General features: G+C 38.3%; 2 protein-coding genes across 3 annotated transcripts in view; both read left to right on the forward strand.

Moving 5' to 3' along the window:
• ACBD6 (acyl-CoA binding domain containing 6) overlaps window positions 1-22,006 on the forward strand; it is a 205,398-nt gene that overhangs the window by 179,709 nt on the left and 3,683 nt on the right. Inside the window, exon 8 of one of the 2 annotated variants that reach the window (XM_049634140.1) lies at window positions 11,181-11,215. The exons of the other annotated variant lie outside the window; for it this stretch is intronic. Coding sequence (XP_049490097.1) covers window positions 11,181-11,215 — 35 coding nt within the window. The remainder of the gene's footprint in view (window positions 1-11,180; window positions 11,216-22,006) is intronic. 2 annotated transcript variants of the gene reach the window in all.
• Window positions 11,227-19,510, forward strand: LOC125925263 (oligosaccharyltransferase complex subunit OSTC-like). The gene has a single exon (XM_049634142.1). It carries the CDS (start codon window positions 17,245-17,247, stop codon window positions 17,596-17,598), a length of 354 nt encoding a protein of 117 aa, XP_049490099.1. The 5' UTR covers window positions 11,227-17,244; the 3' UTR covers window positions 17,599-19,510.

Here is a 22,006-nt window from a genome sequence, read left to right on the forward strand (position 1 = left end):
GTATTGTTGAATCATTATATTATATATCTGAAACTAATATAACACTGTATGTTAATTACACTTTAAAATAAAAATAAATTTAAAAGGAAAGTGTCTAGCACTAGCAGAGACACAGTAATTTTTTGTTTAGAAATAGATTAATAACCTCCACAGTTGGAGGTATATTAAAATTCTGTGGGAACATTCATAGTAAATAGAGCATTTCTATACCGTCAACAGAAATGGAGCCTCCTCCAGTCCACCTTTGAAAATTCATTCTTTCATTCTCAGTACTCTCAGTGACAAGTGAGATACTAATCATTGTCACTCTAGGAGCTACAGTCTCTCCTAAAAGATATACTTTCTTGATGTAACTGAAGTAAAGAAAAACAGATTTGAATTTGTAACTAATTTCACCTGCTGATTACCTTAGTCACGTAATCTTCACTTAACTAACTAATCTATAAGATAGAGGTTAATCTGTAAGATGCAAATAATATGGCTCTTAAAGAGTACTGGGTAAATTCAGTGAGATAAAAGATATTTTGTAAATAAAGCACTTACTAAAAGGATTCCTACTTTTATTCTATTTGGCTGTGTATATGGTTGAATAAAACACAGCCATCAATATTTAAACTAGATTAAGGATCAACCCCCTTCATACTTTTGGGGACAATACATTAGGCTCTTTTGCCACTTTTGGCCATCCTGGACCACCATTCAATAATAAATGGCTCAGATGCCCCTGGACATTTCTGTCCACTGCTTATTAGCATTTGCTTGGATGTCAGGAACCTCACTGAATAGTCTAGGAGTCTAAACTATTGGGCTAGCTGTTAATGCTAACTATATTTTTCAACCTGATAATGAAGAGTGAAATATCACCAAATGCATGTCCCTAACTTGGGTACCAAAACCAGTGCAAAAAAGGAAAATTTGAGTCAGTCTCACTTTTGAACATATATGTAAAAATCCTAAATGAAATATTAGCAAATTAAATTCATCAGTGTATTTTTTAAAGCTGTGACAAAGTTGAATTTATCTTAGGAATTCAAAGAAGATTTAACAGTTCAAGCATTTATCAATGTAGTTTGCCACGTTAACAAATTAGTTGAAAAACCGTTTGGTCAAATCAGATGCAGAAAAAGCAATTGAGAAAATTCAGTACTCAGAATGCAATATAAAGAAACTTATAGAGAAAAGTAATTAAGACCCCAGGCTCTTAAGCCGGACTTCTGGGTTCAAATTCTAGTTCTACTCCTGAACTTGGACAGATTATTTAACTTCAGTGTACTTGTTTACTCATGGTGAAATAGGAATAATAATAACCTCAAAGATATATTATGAACATGTAATAGGCTAATCTATGTGAAGTGCTTAGGACAATGTTGGACACCTTGAAGGCACTCAGTAGTGTTAGCTAATATGATTGTTCATAAGATAAATTCCTAATAAACTACAAATGCAAGGAAATTTCTATGCCCTGATTAAATTATACATCATAAACCTAGTGCAAATATTACTGAAGATGAAATATTTGAAGCATTTCCTTTAAAATCAGGAATAAGAAAAAGATGCCTACCAAAACTAATTTTCTTGAGGCGCCTGGGTGGCACAGTTGGTTGAGCATCCGACTTCAGCTCAGGTCATGATCTCGTGGTTTGTGAGTTCAAGCCCCACCTCGGGCTGGGTGCTGATAGCTCAGAGCCAGGAGCCTGCTTCGGATTCTGTGTCTCCCTCTCTCTCTGCCCCTCCCCCACTTGTGCTCTGTCTCTCAAAAATGAATAAATGCAAAAAAAATTTTTTTTAATCAAAAAAACTAATTTTCTTTAATATTGTATTGGAACCCTAGATTACACAGAAAGAAATGCAAAAGAAATAAAAAGTGTATGGGATGGATAAAAAGAAACAAAGTCATCATTAATCTCAAACAATATAAGTAGTTACATAGAAATTCAAGAGACTCTATAGTCAAATTATTAAAACTAATACAGTTTCAGGGTGCCTGGGTAGCTTCATCAGTCAGGCGTCTAACTCTTGATTTCGGCTCAGGTCATGATCTCACAGTTCATGGGTGCGAGCCCTACATCGGGCTCCATGCCGGCAGTGCAGGGCCTGCTTGGGATTTTCTCTCTCCCTCTCTACACTTCCCCAACTCGCATGCACGCTCTCTCTTTCAAAATAAAAAATAAACCTAAAAAAATAAAACCGTACATTTTAGCAAAGATGCTGCATACAAAATAAGATTTTTTTAAATTACATTCTTTTTGTTTTAAATATAGAACTAGACTTTTTTTTCTTAAGTTTATTTATTTATTTTGAGAGAGAGAAAATCGCAACGTGGGGCTCCATCTCACAAACCATGAGATTGTGACCTCAGACGAAATCAGTCAGATGCTTAACCAACTGAGCCACCCAGGTGCTCCTAATTGCATTCTTAAACATTAGCATAAAAAGGTAGAAAGTAAGGGCACCTGGGTGGCTCAGTTGGTTAAGTGTCTGACTTCAGCTCAGGTCACAATCTCACAGTTCATGAGTTGGAGTCCTGAGTCAACCTCTGTGCTGGCAGTTCAGAACGTGGAGCCTGCTTCGAATTCTGTGTCTTCCTCTCCCTCTGCCCCTCCCCACTTGCACGTGCGCGGTCTCAAAAATAAATAAACATTAAAAAAAATTTTTTTTAAGTTAGAAAATAAATTTTAAAGAACTAAGCCCTGGGCAAGCACAGGTAAGAGATGGGGACTCCCTTATTCTGCCCAGGATCCCATCATGAAATGGGATCTTTGATGTGGTGCACTGAGAATATTGAGGCCCTGATCACCCTTGCCCTGACTTGAGAGGTGGTGGTTCCATGCCAGGACAGCAAGGCCATGTATCCCCTCACTGCCACCAGCACCAACTCCTAGAGCAGGGGAGGGAGGGGATCACTCAAGAGAAGCTTGCTGTTATCCACATTCCTAGCTCCGGAGTCTGGCTCAGAGATTTTGCCTGCGGTGGAGGGAGGGGTAGAGAAAGCTATAAAACAGCCCCTAATCTCTTCCCAAAGGAACTGACTTCATTTACAACAGAGCCTGGAGAAGTTCAAGGCTAAGGGTCCTCTCAAGAATAGTAGAGAGAATGGGAGAATGCTACAGCTGGGAGGAGCCTTCATGAGTCAGAACAAATATCAAACACTGACCTTTAAAGAAGCCATGATTTGATTGGGCTGGTTTGTAGGACAATTTGTCCTGGTTGAGTGTTTTTCTTTGAGCACTCTGAATATGTTATCCCACTGTGTTCTGACCTTGAATATCTATATAATACAGAAGGAATCTGTTTCTATAATCTATATCTAGCAGAGCTGTCTTTCAAAGATTAAGATGGAATAAAACCTTTCCCAGATAAACAAAAACTGAATTTGTTGCTAGCAGACCCACCTGACAAGAAATACTAAAGCAGAATATTCAGACTGAAAGCAAATGACCCAAAAGATAATTCAGATCCACATGAAAAAAACAGAGAGCACTCATAAATATATATGTAATTGTAAAAGACCATATAAATGCATATTTTTCTCCTTTCTTTCCTTAACTGATTTTAACAAGTGATGTCTAAATAATATGTATATAATGTATTATTGAGCCCACAGCCTATAGAAGTATAATATATTTGCCAGTAACAGCACAAGGGAGATGGATGAGAACAAAGTTATAATGAGCTAAGGAAATGACTACAGATGTTAAAGTAACTATAATAATGTATTGTTGGATTTGTAACATTAATTTATAAAACAGGTAAAACATTACTACCACCAAAAGAGGGAAAATGGAATAGAAGTATATGGGAGTAATGTTTCTACATATCACTGGAATTAAGCCAAGTATAAAGCCAAAGCTGAACTTAAAATGTATGTGGTAAACCCTAGAGCAACCATTAAAGAAAAAACTCAAAATAGACAATTCAAAAATAATAGTTGGAGATTCCAGCACCCTACTTTCAGTAATGGGTAGAACAACTAGACAAAAGGTAAACAAAGAAATGGAAGACTTGAACAACACTATGAACCACCTAGATCCAAAAGACATCTATGAAACACTCCATCCAACAACAACAGAATATATATTCTTGTCAAGTGCACCTAGAGTGTTCTTCAGGATAGACAATATGCAGGCCATGAAACAACCTCAGTAAATTTAGAGGAATAGAAATAATGGAATGTATGTTCTTAATGGAACAATGGAATGAAATTAGATATCAAGACTTGAAAACTCACAAGTATAAGGAAACTAAACAACAGATTCCTAAATAACCAGTGGGTCAAGGAGGAGGAAGTCAAAAGAGAAATCAGAAAATACTTTGAGATGAATGAAAATAAAGATAGCACATGCCAAAATTTATGGAGTGCAGCTAATGCAGTGCTCACAGAGAAATTTATAGCTGTAAATGCCTATGTTAAGAAAAGAAAAATCTCAAATTAGTAACCTGATCTTCCACCTTAAGATACTAGAGAAAGAATAGCAAACAAAGCCTAAAGAAAACAGAAAGAATAATGGAGATTACAGTAGAAATAAATGAAATAGAGAATAAGAAACAAAACAGATGAACATATGGGAGAAAAAAAGAAAAAAGAGAGGGAGGGAAGCAAACCATAAGAGACTCTTAACAATAGAGAACAAACTGAGGGTTACTGGAGGGGAGGTGGGTGGGGGGGTGGGCTAAATGGGTGATGGGCATTAAGGAGGGCACTTGTTATGATGAGCACTGGGTATTATATGTTAAGTAATGAATCACTGAATTCTACTCCTGAAAGCAGTGTTATACTGTATGTTAACTAACTAGTATTCAAATAAAAATTTGAAAAAAAGAAAAAGAAAAAAAGAACTATCTTCCCCATAAAAAGAAAAAGAAAAGAAAGAAAATAAAGAAAGTCAACAAACTAAAAATTAGTTCTTTGAAGCAAAAGAACCAGCTGGTCAACCCACAGAATCATTAAAAATAATGCATTGCCATATTTAAGCCACCAGACATTTTGAGTGGTTTGTTATACAACATCAAATAACCAAACAACTCACCCCACACACATAAATCAATTTTAGGTGAATTGAATACATATATAGAGAAAAGCAAAATTATAAACTTTTAGATGAATAGAGTAAGGAATGGTTTCTTAACACTCAAAAGTACAAATCATAATTTAAACTATGATAGTACATTAAAATTTTAAACTTCTGTTAAACAAAAGATAGTATGAGCAAAGTAAAAATGCAAGGCAAAGACTGGGAGAGTATCTTTAAAATGCAAATAACCTGCATAAGATCATTATTCAGAATATATAAAGAACATCTACTCAGCTAATAAGAAGGACAATCAAATGGAAAAATAGAACCTGAAAAATGGGTAGTGCACAAATAGGAAGAGCCAGATATCAAATAAACAGCAAAAGATGCTCAAACCCCCCTCATAACTGTCAAGAACTAGGAGTAATCTGAGATTATACTCTGCTTGCAAATTAACAAGTTAGCCCGACAGTTTCATGGATTCTGGCAAAAGACACCAGACTATTATTCACAGCACAGCCAGCAGCATGAGCTTTACGTTTGTGTCATTGCCTTTTGAGTCCCATAGGAGCAACGCAGAGAAGCCCAGACAGATACTACACACATAGTGTATCGTCTCTTAAATCTTAACCTTAAGGAACTCTAGTCTGTCAAAGTGAGCTGCAAGCAAGTCTGCCCAGCTGTGGCTCCAGAGAACGAGTTCTCTTCATTACACTGGACAGTAAGCAAACCTACCCTCTACTCTGGAAGGAAACACCACCTCTGTTGTCCTAGGCTGTTCACTCTGCAGACATCCTCGATAAGATAGTCTGGAACAAAAGCTGTCATTACCATTGCTCTCAAGAGGTGCCGTACCATGAAGAGTCCTTTGAAGAACTGTAATCAGAGAGTACAGATTATAACATGTAGATATGTTTTCACACTGGTGAGATTGGCACCAGGCAGACACCTACAAGTATTAGTAGTGGGATGTGGAACAACAAGAACGTGCATACTTGCTGAGTGTCACCTGTCACAACCACTGGAGATCAGTTTGGTGAGATCTAGTGAAACTGAGGGTCCGCATCCCCTATAGCCCAACAGTTCCACTTCTGTTTATATACCCTAGCAATACTCCTGAACGTGTATGTAGTGAGACATGATTAAGAGCATTTATTGCAGCATTGTTTGTAATAGCCAAAAATGTGTTTTATTAGCCTTTATATTCCTCTGTATGCCATACTTAAAATATGTGTTAATTGAAATTACATATATACACATATACTTAGATATAGACATATATACCTTATGTTACCAAATGCCTTTGAAAGGGGTACCATTAAAAACATACTTAAACATTTTCATATTTTGTAAATGAGGAAACCAAAGCTGCAAGAAGTTAATAAACTTACCTAAGGGAGCTAGAAATTTAAACCCACATCTGTAGATTTCCTAGGAGAGGAGAGAAAAATCCCTCCTGTGCCTCTTCCCACAGCACTCCTCACTCACTCCTCCGACACATTGATAATTCTGTCGCTTACATCATCTAACATCACCAAGAGCTGGCTATTCTAAACCCTAATTTTCCACCCAGAAGAAAACTTTTCTTAGCTGCGTCCACAGCTGTGATCGCAATCTGGGACAACCAGGCATAGGTCAAACAGCCACAGGTCATCAGAAAGGGGAAAGAAAAAACTTCTCAGTGATTGTGAGGCTTTCAGGGCAAAATCCAGGCTACCCCTTTTTCCTGATGCCTGACTTCAAACAGCAAACTTCTTTTATGCCAGAATATTTGCCATTAGGTCTGGAGTTCACTGCTCTGCTTAGAGAGACAGCCCCTGCCAGGGCATCCACATGCTCTGCTAAATCCGTTCTTTCATTCCCACATTTCTTCTCTTATCCACTCATTTGGTTATGTTTAGTGCCTTCTCTATGGCATGTGTTGTGCTTTCCTTTCATTTCTCCATCCAGAAACTGTAGAAACAGTTAAGGCAGACTGAATGTACCCTTGAGAATGTAGATGAGTCACTCTGTCACCCCTAGTTAACCATTAGAGGTAAATGCCTCTGTGGATGTGGGAATGTGTCCAATTAAGTTTGATATATGCAAAATGCATTTCTACATAGCAACAGGATTGGAATTTTCCAAAGGTCTTTGGACCTTTGCTATAGTTTATTTATGTACTAATATGGAAAAATCTCTAAGATACATTGTTAAGTGGAAGGATTAAGATGCAGAATGGTGTATATCATGTGCTACCATGAATATATCTGTACATATTTGCTAATAACTGCATAAGATATCTCTGGAAGGATACACAGAGAGTCAGTGTTGGTTGCCTAAGGGAAGAGGAACTGTGAGTCTAGAGTACTAGCATAGGATAAAAAGGTCTTCCTATAAACCCTTTAATAATTTCTCTATTTGGAGATAGATAGATAGATAGATAGATAGATATTACCTGTTTGAAAATTACATTTAAATTATTTTATTTATGTATTTTATATTTATTTTTTAAATATTTGAGAGAGCATGAGCAGGGGAGGGGGAGAGAGAGAGAAAGAGAATCTCAAGCAGACTCGGTGCTGACAGCATGAAGTCTGATGCTGTGCTCAAACTCACGAATGGTGAGGCCATGACCTGAGCCGAAATCAAGAGTTGGCTGCTTGGGGTGCCTGGGTGGCTCAGTCGGTTAAGTGTCTGCCTTCAGCTCAAGTGATGGTCTCACAGTTTGTGAGTTCAAGCCCCATGTCGGGCTCTGTGCTGACAGCTCAGAGCCTGGAGCCTGCTTTGGATTCTGTGTCTCCATATCTCTCTGCCCCTCCCCTGCTCTCTCTCTCTCTCTCTCTCTCTCTCTCTCTCTCACACAAAAATAAACAAACATATAAACATTTGGGGCACCTGGGTGGCCCAGTAGGTTTAGTGTCTGACTTTGGCTAAGGTCATGATCTCATGGTTTGTGAGTTCAAACCCCATATCGGGCTCTGTGCTGACAGCTCAGAGCCTAGAGCTTGCTTCAGATTCTGTGTCTCCTTCTCTCTCTGCCCTTCCCTGACTCATTCTCTCTCTCTCTCTCTCTCTCTCTCTCTCTCTCTCTCTCTGTGTCTCAAAAATAAAAATAAAAACATTACAAAAAATTTTGAAAATAAATAATCAAACATTTAAAAAATTTCAAAAAAAAAAAGAGTTGGATGCTTAACCAACTGAGCCACGCAGACACCTCTAAATTTAAATTATTTTAAATCACAATATCATAGGCTCTGGTAGTACTGTGAATATGACTTACCTTTTTAATTATATTTCATTTGTTCATATTTTTGAGTACTTACTAGTTGCTAGATAAAATATACCAAACATCCTTGTAGAGGTTAAAGGATGTCCCAGACTTTAGGTGTCTTCAACTCTCACCCAATATACAAGGATGTGGTAACCATATTGGTAAGTGTGTGAGCTAACACTATCTAATTTGGGAAAACTGCAGGTTTGGGTTTCAATGCCACCAAACCCTGGAAATGATACATCTTGAATGAGAAATAATGAGGAGTTAGAACTGAAACCTGCACATAAGCCAGGACATTCAAAGGGCTATACCCTCAGTTAAAAAATAATAATAGTAATAATTACATTAGAAAAAGTCGCCCTACCTGTAAGAAAGGAAGACAAAGCAGCTTATTTGCCAGATACCAAAATCTGGGTGGGGAAAAAAAAAAGTCCCTATCTCATGCGAGTTTGGGTTTAATTTATACTCTGATTATTTCAGAAATCCTCAAGTCAATAAATTAACATAATAAGTGTCTAGACAGGTTACCCATGAGGGATCTGGCAAAAGCAAATGCTAAACTTCTCTTGAGGGACACATCCTCAACCAGGGTGGCACAAAATTCCTATACAAAGAAGCCCTGCTGAAAATGAGCTTACAGTCCAAAATTACAAAATATACTTAAGTGATTGTCAGCAGACATAATAAACCTCACAATTCGACTTTGAAGAACTTGAATAAAACTACTAGATAGAAATTATCAGAATAAGTTTATATAAAATCAATGGATGAAAAACCTAAGAATAAGACATTCAAAAAAAGAACAGGGAGATTCACAAGAGAACCAAATGAACTTCAATAAATAAAAAAATACAGAAATTTTATAGTGGATAGTTTAAAGTGCAGAATTGGCACAGGTTTAAAAAAATGGTGAACTGAGAAGTGCCTGGGTGGCTCAGTTGGTTAAGTGTTTGACTCTCACGGTTTGAGTCCTGCGTCTGGCTCCACACTATAAGTGCAGAGCCTGCTTTGGAATTCTCTCCCCCTGCCGCCACCTGCCGCCCCTCCCCTGCTTGTGCGCTCTGTCTCACTCTCACTCTCTCTCTCTCTCTCTCTCTCAAAATAAATAGACCTTTCAGAAAATGGTGAACTGAGGGGCGCCTGGGTGGCTCAGTTGGTTGAGCATCCGACTTCGGCTCAGGTCATGATCTCATGGCTCGTGAGTTCGAGCCCCGCGTCAGGCTCTGTGCTGACAGCTCAGAGCCTGATGCCTGCTTCAGATTCTGTGTCTCCCTCTCCCTCTGCCCCTCCCCCGCTCACACTCTGTCTCTGTCTCTCTCAAAAATAAATAAACATTAAAAAAAATTTTTTAAAGAAAATGGTGAACTGAAAGATAGTTCTAAATGGCAACACAGAAGATAAATGAAAATGTGGAAGAGACATTGAGTGTAAAATAATAAAGTCTAGCATTTTTAAGTAAGAGTTTCAGAAGGAGAAAGTAGGTAAGAATCGATACTTGAAGATACACTTACTGATAATTTCAATAATTGATAAAACACTCTAATGTTCAGATTTGGGAATTATGAGACCTGATCAGGTAAGGTAGTCATCCAATGGAATACTATACAGCAATAAAAAAGAACTATAACCACATGCAACACCTTGGATGAATCTCACAAACATACTGTTAAGTTCAAATTGCCAGATACAAAAGAATACATACTGTATGCATCCATTTGTATAAAGGTCAAAAACAGGAAAAATTCATCTCCAGCAGTAGTAAACAGGATAATGGTTACCTTGAAGAAATGGGTAGGTAGTATTTAGAAGAGGTTAACAGGGCAGCAGTGTTCCTGAGATTCAAGTAATGATCTGATTCTTGATCTGTGTGCTAGTTACATGGATGATATCATCTTAAGAAAATTTGTATAGATGATTTTGGTGTTCTTCTCTATTTAACTTATATATACTCTAACAAAATATTCACACACAAAAAGCCCTCCAAACCCAAACAGACATAAGGTGGTGGTGGTACTGTTTTCATATATGTAATCTCTTAACCTTTCCAACAAATGTTGGAGGTAAGCCTTGTTTTCATACATTTGCAAATGGACAAACTGAAGTCTAGAGGGGTCAAGTGACCTCGACAGGGTAATTCAAGTGTAGTAGCAGAGCCAAGACACTTGTCCAGGTCTTCTGACTCCAATTCCAATCATGTTTTCATAATTTCATAAAAAATTACAGTCCTGGTATCCTTTTAAAGCAGACATTATTTTCTGAAAGATAGTCTTTTACAGAAATAAAATAAATGAAAATTCTTTATCATTGGTCACCTAAGACAGTGCATCAAGGCTATTTTTCAGAGCTGTACTTTATCAATATCTGTGTCCATCCATGTGCTTTTATATTCTTCTTTCTGTTCACTGAGAGTTTAGACATTAATAAAAATTATCTCTGATTTAGGAATCCTGCCGAAAATTGATCTAGTAAAACAACCTCCATTTCTCTCTCTCTCAGGTTATATTATTCATTGCATAAAAAACAAAACAAATACCATGTATATTATAATCAAGATAATTAAGCACTAAGGTAATGTCATTAGTTAAGAGGTTTTGGCGTTACAAATATATAAAACTAAAATATTCTGACAACTCAGGAATATTTCATGAAATTAATATTTTAAGTTTAATTAATAACCACTTATAGGAATGATTCATCTTTAATTAAGATTTTTTACCAGGTCACTAGACTTCTGCCACTTTTTGAGGTCATCAAAACAGAGTTGGACATGTAATAATAATTACTGTTTATTAAACACTGTGTGCTAGGGAATCTGCTGGACATATTTTATCCATTTAGTCAGTAGTATTTAACCTTTTTTATTTAATAGGTACTCCATAGCTATTTTTTGATTTGATTTGATTTGATTTTAGGATCCTTAACCTGTTTTGGGAACTTTCATAAAACTGTAAGTACAGTTAAATCAGTAAGTGCAGACAATGTTAGGGATGTCTTGGGGGCTTAGCTATTATTTTTTATGAATTACAGTTTGGCTTGACAGCTGTCCTTGTGTTGACAGCTCTTCTGATTATAGCAGTTGTCAAACTCCATCCTTAAGCAGGTTGTAAATCCTGGCTTCTTCCGATTAAAACTGGGTCAGAGCCAATGGCAGGTTAACTAGAGGCCAGTATTCTACTACTGTATGTCCTCACTAGTTCATCTTAAATGGGTTTTGCAAAGCACTGTTCTAAAACCCATATTTGCCTCTGTTTAACTTTGGTGTTTTTTAATCTTCACATACCGGTCCTCCTGTTGTTTTGTGATTAAACATGGTTCTTGGTGAAGAGTATATTAGTGTAAGTGTGGTCTTCCTTGTAAATGGCCTGTTAGCCTTCCCCTCCTCTCCCTCCACTGGGAATACTAACATCATTGCGTCTGTGTCTCCCAGGGGAAATCAAGGCTTTTCCTTGCACGTGCAGTCATGTGATTTCAGAGTGGGCAGGCTTTGTATCCTCATGAGCCCTCGGTCTTCCACGTAAAGCACCATCTGTTCTGTTCCTTCCACACTGTTACAGGGCAGTGGGAGGAGGCATTAGAGTGAAAATAAATAAAATAAAAAAGGAAAGAAATTCATCATCAAAACCCTGAGGATTAATGGAGTCAGAAGGCTCACTGCTCTGAATGAAAATTCATCTTCACCTGTGCCAGTGTCAGGGCTGCCTCTATGGCACTTGACAAATAGAGGTTCCCAGGGTACCATAAATTCAGCAACCGTTCTAATCCCTGTAGACTTGCTCAAGCTTTTCCGAGACAGGCTTATGACTGTTTTTGTATTTCCCAGCACATTGTGGGCACCAATATATCCCCTCATTAATTTGGTAAAATGTTAGCACCCTTCCCCTCTCTCATCTTCTTTGCCTTTGTCCATTTTGAGGGGATGGGAAGCTCACACATTTCTGAAAGATGACTCTGCTTTGTGAATTGTTCTTTACTTGAAGATGCCAAAGGCGGAGAATCAATTAACTAATGAATTTTGAGCAAATACCAAGTTCCCAGCACTGTGCTAGATGGAGAAGAGAATATAACAAAGCACGTAATCAAGTAGCTCACCAACTAAGTGGGGGTACAAACCGTATTTTTTTAAACTATTGTTGGGCACCTATATTTGCCAGTTGGCTCTGTGCAAAACAAAGGTAATTGATGATTACCAAATCAACGGTGCATCTCCAAGAAGTGTGTGTCTTCCTCCTACAAGGATAAGGCTCACCTGTATGGTTTCCTCTTGTCTTTTAAACCAGTCTTCCTCTTCCCTTCCCTTTTTTCTATTACAACTTCCTGATTGCTTGATTCCTTGTGCTCATATCAGTCTGTCTTTGCATAAATCCCAGGCATTTGTTAATAATTAACTCATTTTCCTTATGGGCACCATATCCCTCACTCTGAAAGACTATTCTGCAACCCTGAAATTCCTAATTTACTCTTTTTTCTTTCCTTTTTTTTTTTAAGTAGGCTCTACACCCAGTGTGGAACTTGAACTCATGACCCCCAAGATCAAGAGTCGCGTGCTCTACCTACTGAGCCAGCCAGGTTCCTCCTGAACTTCCTGATTTAAACCTCACTTTACAGTTAGACTTGAGCTAAAATTTCACTCACATTTGTTAGGTTAGGGGATTATTATGTAGCCTGCTTAGCCTTTTCTCAGCTGGTTGGCTGTGGTCTTCTAGATGTGGAACTTAAAAATTTAAGCTCTATTCCTGGGTTAGTACTCATATGTTATATCCTATCTTACTGTTGGGAAAGTCGTTTCATTATATGCCATGTATGAAATTAACACTCCTTTGTCTGAGATGGCCAGCTTAGTGTCTTCAGCCATAGTACACATCTACTTAGCCTTGATCTTCATGCTTAGGAGCCTTAAGTATTGGGTTAGATTTGTGCCAAGTGTAATCTGACAGATCGTGGTAGTTATTATCCTGTATTACAGATTTATACACTAGGAAATTTATTCCTCTGATCCTGCTTTAAAAGTTCCAATTTTAAAACCTAACTGTTTCTTAGAATAAGTGGAGACCGATAGCTGCGGCAAAAAGGTTAAATGATTATTTCTCAAAATATAAATGTCATGTAGCTAGTTCTATACCAGATAAATATCTCTTCTCACAACTACTTGATACTAGGCAGAGTGTCTTTAACTTCGTTATATGTTATAAGAGACTGCCTTCCATTGGAATCCAATCTGGTGTACAGTGATTCATGGTAAAACCATTGGAAATGTAAAACTAAAATCTTCATTATATTATTTGAGGGACATCACTTTAAATTCTTGAAGGGATATTGTATTCCTACATACTTTCTGTTGAATCCTGGGCTTGGTGGGATATTCTGTCTCTGCCTTCCTCCCTGTCTGTGGCATACCATAACAAAATACAATCTCAGCCCATTAATACCTGTCCCAGGACTGGTCTAGGCAGTTCTTGCCTTTTTCTCCCTTTTCTCCTACTCTCTATGTATTATTCATTCATCCATCAAATGTTAATTTAACATTTATAATCCTGGTAGCTTTCTAAGAAATCCCACACCACTGAAGACAGAGATAGGGTTCTCAAATGGTCTGATTTTAGCTCAGAGTAAATTCTCCTCTCCATCTCTATTCACTTAGCACCACCTCTGAGCTTGTGTTATTATGTAGAGATTGGTGCCCAAGTGAAGCTGTCCCAAGGATATAACTCATCACAACCTGGTTTTGGCTGTTGGCTGTATGCCATCAAACAGCACATAGCAGGGGGGCCAGAGCTGGAAACACCCACCAGCAGAGGAAAGAGTCAAGGAGCCAGAGAAACGATCTGAGTAACAATAAAGAGCAAAGGAAGGCATATCACTACTAAATCACCAAACTCCTATAGAGTTCTACTTCCACTTAAGATATAGAAAACCATAAGAGAACAATGCTCCCATCCTAACAAGAAGAAAAGGATAGATAATCTACAAGATTGTTAATTTCTTGAACCCATCAGATAGCAGAGGTTGCATGGCAGCAAAGTAAACTGGATTCCAAAGGATGACAGTCCCCCACAAGACACACAAACTGTTTCGCCTTCAGTGGAGCACCTAAGGAGGAAGCAGCCATCATAAACGCTGGTAAGAAAACAGCTAAAATCGACAGATTCTTAAAGTGAGTTAGTCTGACATTCTAGAGTAACAGGGAGCCTCAGACCCAAGAGGAATCCTCATTCACATGCTCTTTGCCATAAACTGGGAGAACCATAAGAGGAACTGAGAACAGAGAGAGCCCTTCCCAGTGACACACAGGCATGAAACCCTGCCATTTCCCTGGATTCTTACTTCATACAAAGCAAAATGCTTAAGCCCCTCAGGAAGAGCAGAAAACTTTTCTGTCCTCTTCTCTTGTCCCCAGGCTCAGGCAGATATCCACTGCTTTTGAAGGAGGAGTAAAAGCAAAATCTGTCTGCCACTCGGGAAGGACAGGGAACCCTACACTGACACCAAGCAGACATTTCTCGCCACTGAGGGCAGAGCATGAAGCTCTCTCCCTCTCCAGATAGGTTTTCCCTCATACAAGGTAGAGTTTGGTTGACATCTGGGGGACAGGGATGCAGGAACACTGAGAAATTGCCACCTCTGAGGACCTGCCTAAGACTGAGACCAGCCCAAAAGGACAAAGAGGCCATGAGGCTTGCCCTGAGTAATAAGCAATCGCACTCTTATTGGTGGAGAAGGAGCAAGAGTGCAGAGAGAAACTCCCTCTGTAGTAGACGTGCAGAGACTGCGGAAAGCTGCGGCGGGACGGGGGTGGGGGGAAAGAATACTGGCACCCGAGAACACTCAAGAAACAAGGTAACTGCAGCCCACAGATGGAGGAATTTTAAACTGTGTGATGCATTGAAGTTATCTGTAGCAGCAACAAAACCCAAACCCAGTTCAGCTGCTGGCCAGATTGACTCAACACCCATATTAACTGTATGACAGTAGAAGAGGCATAGCTATTTCTGGATGTAAATAGTGTCCTTCTACATATGTTCTGCAGTCAAAACTGAGACATAGAGTAGCAAGGAAAAAACAACTCATTATGTTAAACTATAAATTAGTAATTGGCAGAGCAAGTAGATAAAAATTTAGCAAGCATATGAAAGAATTGAACAATACTAACAACCAACTTGACTTAATTAATATCTGTAGATCTCTCTAGAACATCTATAGAACACTCCACCTAATAAACAGAATACATCATTTCAAGTACACTTGGAACACTTATCAAGATAAACCATATTTAGGCCATAAAACAAACTTCAACAAATATTTTAAAGTTTTCCCTGAGACCACCACAGAATTAAATTAGAAGTCATTTACAAACACATATCTGGAAATCTCCCACACACACAATTGTGCAAAACTTCAACACACTTCTAAATAACTCATAGGTCAAAGAAGAAATTCCAAGGGAAATTACAAAATATTTTGAACTGAATGAAAAGAAAAACACTCTATCAGAATTTTGGGATGCAGCTACAGTAGTGCTTAGAGGGGAATTAAGTGCTTTTATTAGAAAAGAAGAAAGCTCTCAATGACCCAAGATTCTACCTTTCAAAAGTTAGAGAAAGAAGAGCAAATTAAGCCCAAGACAAGCATGGGCATAAAATAATAAAGATCAGAGTAGGGGCGCCAGGGTGGCTCAGCCGGTTGAGTGTCCAACTTCAGCTCAGGTCGTGATTTCACAGCTCGTGAGTTTGAGCCCCGTGTCCAGCTCTGTGCTGACAGCTCAGAGCCTGGAGCCTGCTTTGGATTCTGTGTCTCCCTCTCTCTCTGCCCCTAACCCACTCGCATTCTGCCTCTGTCTCTCTCAAAAATAAATAAACATTAAAAAAAATTTTTTTAAATCAGAGTAGAAATTGTGGAAATAGAAAACCAAAAATCCATGAAATCATTGAAAATCTTTGAGATGGTTAATAAACCTGGTTGGCCTCTAGCTAGAGCAATAAAAAATAAAGTACTATTTTCAGGAACAAAAAGGAGATGTCACAAACCATACAGATATTATGAAGCAAATAAGGGGACATTATGAGCAACTTTATAGCAATAAATTAGATAACTTGGAGGAAATGGACACATTTCTTAAAAGACACAAAGTCAAAAAAGAAATTAATAACCTAGATAGCCCTATATCTATTTATTAAGGACATTGAATTTGTAGCTAAGAACTTTTCCACAACAAAATTTCCAGGCCCCAGTTGCTTCACTGGTGAATTATACTAAATGTTTAAGGAAGAAGTAAAACTAATTCTACACATCAACTCTTTCAGAAAGTAAGAGAAGGAATACTGTCCAGCTCATTCTATTAGGCTGACATTACCCTAATACCAAAACCAGAAAAAGACTCTAGAGGAAAAGAAAACTGCAGGCCAATATCTCCCATGAATATAATGTTATATTGTATATACGATATACAAAAAGGATAATAAATCATACTCAAATGCCTTTATCCTAGGAATGCAAGGTTGGTTCAGCAATGGAAAATCATTGTATTTCACCATATCAACAGATCAAAACCAAAGCAAAACATATGATTGTTTCCATATATGTAAAAAAAAAAGAAAAAACAGTTGACAAAATTCAACCTCCCTTCATGATTAAAAAAAAAATGCAGCAAAATAAGAACAGAAGGGAATTTTCTCAACCTGAAGTAATTGATAGCTAACATGATTCTTAATGGTGAAAGGCAAAAGGCTTTCCTTCTGATCAGAGCAAGCAAATATGCCCACCCTCCCCTTTGATTCAACATCATACTAGAAGTTCTAGTCAGTGCATTAACCAAAGGAAAGAAGTAAAAAGTAGGTGGGTTTGAAAGGAAGAAATAAAACATCCTTTATTCACAGATGCCATGGCCACCTACGTAGAAAACCCCAAAGAATCTATTTTTAAAAAAAATAGAATTAATAACTCGAGTTCAGGAGGTCGAGAGGCTCCCCTGCCATTACCAAAATGGAGACTTTGTGCTGGGTCCTGTTCTTAGTGCTCAAATGCCCCAACCTGAAGCTGAAGAAGCCACCCTGGGTACATATGCCATCGGCCATGAGGGTGTATGCTCTGGTGGTGGTGTCTTACTTCCCCATTACCGGAGGAATAATTTATGATGTTATTGTTGAACCTCCAAGTGTTAGTTCTATGACCAGTGAACATGGACATCAGAGACCAGTAGCTTTCTTGGCCTACAGAGTAAATGGACAATATATTATGGAAGGACTCGCATCCAGCTTCCTGTTTACAATGAATGGGAGGTTTCGGTTTCACAATCCCGGACCAATCGAATGCACCAAACATTCCAAAACTCAGTAGATTTCTTCTTCTACTCATTGGATTTGTCTGTATCCTATTGAGTTTTTTCATTGCTAGAGTATTCGTGAGAATGAAACTGCCAGGCTATCTGATGGGTTAAAATGCCTTATGAGACAAAATCTGTAGATATTGGATTTGTTCCTGTTAATGAAGTTTTAAAGGCTGTACCAATTCTCTGATGTGAACTACGGAAAAGAATGAAGCAGCAGAAAAGAAGCATCTAGTGAAAACATAGGAAGCATGTTAAAGCTTGAACTAGAATGTCTTCTTGGTATCAAAGAGACAAGCTTATCACAATATTTTTTCCTGCTGGCCTATGCCAACGTACAAACGATGTTAAGTAGCATTTTCCTCTTAGTTTTTCATTTCTTAGAGAAAATATTCTCCATTTCTACCACTTTAATACTGAATAAAGTGATAATTTTTTACAGCTCCCTTAACATTTTTTGGAGAGGATATTTGTGACTCCAAATTAATGTAAAATCAGGAAGTGAGATACCATAAGCTGGGAACTCTAGACAGATGATCAGCTTTACCTGTGGTGCTTTGCCTTTAAATAGAGTGTGTGCTCTGGAAAACAGTGTGGAGGTTCCTCAAAAAATTAAAAATAGACCTACCCTATGACCCAGCAGTAGCACTGCTAGGAATTTACCCAAGGGATACAGGAGTACTGATGCATAGGGGCACTTGTACCCCAGTTTATAGCAGCATTCTCAACAATAGCCAAATTATGGAAAGAGCCTAAATGTCCATCAACTGATAAATGGATAAAGAAATCGTGGTTTATATACATAATGGAGTACTACGTGGCAATGAGAAAGAATGAAATCTGGCCCTTTGTAGCAACGTGGATGGGACTGGAGAGTGTGATGCTAAGTGAAATAAGTTATACAGAGAAAGACAGATACCATATATTTTCACTCTTATGTGGATCCTGAGAAACTTAACAGAAACCCGTGGGGGAGGGGAAGGAAAAAAAAAAAAGAGGTTAGAGTGGGAGAGAGCCAAAGCATAAGAGACTCTTAAAAACTGAGAACAAACTGAGGGTTGATGGGGGGTGGGAGGGAGGGGAGGGTTGGTGATGGGCATTGAAGAGGGCATCTTTTGGGATGAGCACTGGGTGTTGTATGGAAACCAATTTGACAGTAAATTTCATATATTAAAATAAATAAATAAATAAATAAATAAATAGAGTGTGTGACAGTATGTTATTTCAGATGTGTCTGCAAGACCATTTCCTGCACAATAAGGTGTATGAAAGGAGTAGAAATAATTTTTCTAAGACAAACAAATTAATAAAAGAAAATAAATTGAGTTCAGCAAGTTTGCAGGATAGAAAATCAGTTTACCAAAAAAAATTCCTATACACTGGTAATGAACAGTTGGAAACTGAAAGTTAAAAACACAAGGTCAGTATACAGATATCAGTTGTTTTCCTTTATACTTGCAATGAGCCAACTGGAAGTCAGAATTTTTAAAAATACAATTTATAGTAGCCTCAAAATTAAATTCTTAAGGATAAATCAAAATAAATGGACAGAGATACTGTTGTTCATTGATCAAAAGACTTGATGTTGTTAAGCTCTCCATTCTCCTCAAATTGATTTATATGTACTCCCAATCAAAATTCCAGCAGGACTTTCTGAAAAAATTTACAAGCTGATTCTAAAAGTTATATGGAAAAACAAAGGACCCGGATGGAGGACACACCCTTACTTCAGGTTACTATAAAGTTACAGACATTAAGACAATGTGGTATTGGTCAAGAGATAGGTGTATAAATCAGCGAAACTTGGTAGATAACCCAGAAATAGACCCAATTACAAATGCTTGCTTGGGTGATCAATAAAGAGCAGTTGTAGGTTCACAGCAAAATTGAGGGGAAGGTACAGAGATTTTCCATATACCTCTTACCCCATGTATAGTCTGCCTCTAAAGAACCTTGTTCTAAAGAACAAACATGCTCCCTGTGTGTTTCTCCTTTACTCTCACACTACTACCACACTTCACTGCTGGTCACTGTGTGTTGTGAGTTTTTCCTCACAACAAGCAATTCTCTGTGATACCAGTTGAATGTTCTTCCACTTAATTCAATTCAGACACTATCTACCTTCCCCTCAGTCCCACAAGACTACACCTCTGCCTTCAGATTCCAGTCACAAGTCCCAAGTTGTCACCTGCACTTCTGACCAACCATCTATAAATTGTGGTTTCATGACCCCTTCTTGGGTTTGATAATTTGCTAGAGTGGCTCCCAGAACTCAAGGAAACACTTAGGTTTACTGGTTTAATATAAAAGGATATGATAAAGGATACAGATGAACATGGAGATGGAAAAGATACACTGGACCAGATATGGGGGAAGGGGAACAGAGTTTCCATGCCCTTACCAGTACCACCTGTTACATATTTCCAGGTGTTCAGCAGCCCAGAAATTCTCTGAACCCCATACTTGGAGGATTTTTATGGAGGCTTCATTACATAGGCATGATTGATCTTTAACTCAATCTCCAGCCTCTCTCCCCTTCCCAGAGGAAGGAGGTTGAAGCTGAAAATTACAAGCTTCCTTTTTTTTTTTATATAACTTTTTAAATGTTTATTTATTTTTGCCGCCCGGGGGTGGGGGGAGGGGAGGAAGTAGGCAGAGACAGAGGGAGACACAGAATCCCAAGCAGGCTCCAGGCTCCAGACTCTGAGCTGTCAGCACAGAGCCCAACATGGGGCTCAAACTCACGAACCATGAGATCGTGACCTGAGCCAAAGTCGGACACTTAACCGACTGAGCCACCCAGTGGCCCCATGAAAATTTCAAGCTTCTAATCATGGCTTGGTCTCTTTGGTGACCAGCCCTCTTTCTGAAGCAATCCAGAAGCTCACCAAGAGTCACCTCATTAAAACAAAAGATATTCCTATTATCCAGGAAATTCCAAGTGATTTAGGAGCTCTGTGTCAAGAACCAGGGTCAGAGACCAAGTATTAGAACAAAAGTTGCCTCTAGTGCTCTTATCACTTAGGAAAGTCCAGAGGTTTTAGGAGCTCTATGTCAGGAACTGGGGACAGAGACCAATATGTATTTTTTCTATTATTTCACACTCTGTCATTATCAACATCTCCAATCAGAGTGGTACATTTGTTATAGTTGATGAACCTACATACATAAAATTATTCTCATAATTATTAAAATTATTATCATAATCACCCAAGGTCCAAAGTTTACATTACGGTTCACTCTCATTGTGTATTCTATAGACAAATGTAAAATGACATGTATCGATCATTATGATATCATACAGAGTATTTTCACTGCCCTAAAAATCCACTGTGCTCTGCCTGTTTATCCCTCTCTCACCCCTGCCTCTGGAAACCACTGATCTTTTTACTATTTCTGTAGTTTTGCCTTTTCCAGAATGTTCATATAGTTGAAATCGTATAGTAGGTAACCCTTTCAGATTGGCTTCTTTCACTTAGTAATAGGTATTTAAGGTTTCTCTATGTCCTTTGATAGCTTGATATCTCATTTCGTTTTAGTGCTGAGTAATATTACACTGTCTGGATGTATCATAGCTTATTTATCCATCACCTATTGAAGGACCTCTTGGTTGCTTCCAAGTTTTGGCAATTAGGATTAAAGCTGCTGCAGACATTCATGTGCAGATTTTTGAGTGGACGTAGGTTTTTGAGTGGATACCAAGGAGCATGGCTGCTGGGTCATATGGTAAGGGTATGTTTCGTTTTGTAAGAAACCACCACACTGCCTTCCAAATGGCTGTACCGTTTCGCGTTCCCACCAGCAATGAGTGAGTTCCTGTTGCTCCACATCCTCACCAGCACTTGCTGTTGCCAGTGTCCCACATTTTGGCCATTCTGATAGGTGTGTACTGGTATGTTCTTTTAATTTGCATTTCCCTGATGACATGATGTGGGAATACACTTTCCAAAAGCGTATTTGCCATCTGTAGATCTTCTGTGGTGAGGCCTCCGTTAAGGTCTTTGACCCCATTTTTAATCCAATGCTTGTTTTCCTGTTGTTGAGCTTTAAGAGTTGTTTGTATATTTTGGGTAGTAGTCCTTTATCAGATGTGTCTTTTGCAAATATATTCTCCCAGTTTGTGTTTGCCTTGTCATTCCCTTACATAGTCTTTCGCAGAGCAGAAGTTTTTTTATTTTAATGAGTCCCAGCTTATCAATTCTTTCTTTCATGGATTGTGCCTTTGGTGTCATAGCTAAAAAATCATTGTCATACCCAAGGTCATCTTGGTTTTTCTCCTGTCTTATCTTCTATGAGTTTTATAGACATTTTCTAGTACCTCTACTAGTATTAGTAATACCAGTATTCCTAATATTTATCATGCCTCAAACCAAGATTATTTCTCCCCTTCCATCATTTTCTTCTTCTCTTCCCCTCCCA

The sequence above is a fragment of the Panthera uncia genome, chromosome F1 (assembly GCF_023721935.1).
Source record: "Panthera uncia isolate 11264 chromosome F1, Puncia_PCG_1.0, whole genome shotgun sequence".
Lineage (NCBI taxonomy): Eukaryota > Metazoa > Chordata > Mammalia > Carnivora > Felidae > Panthera > Panthera uncia.

What these genes read in the sequence shown, in the direction of transcription:
- LOC125925263 (XM_049634142.1), top strand. Translation starts at nt 17,245, where the DNA reads ATGGAGACTTTGTGCTGGGTCCTGTTCTTAGTGCTCAAATGCCCCAAC.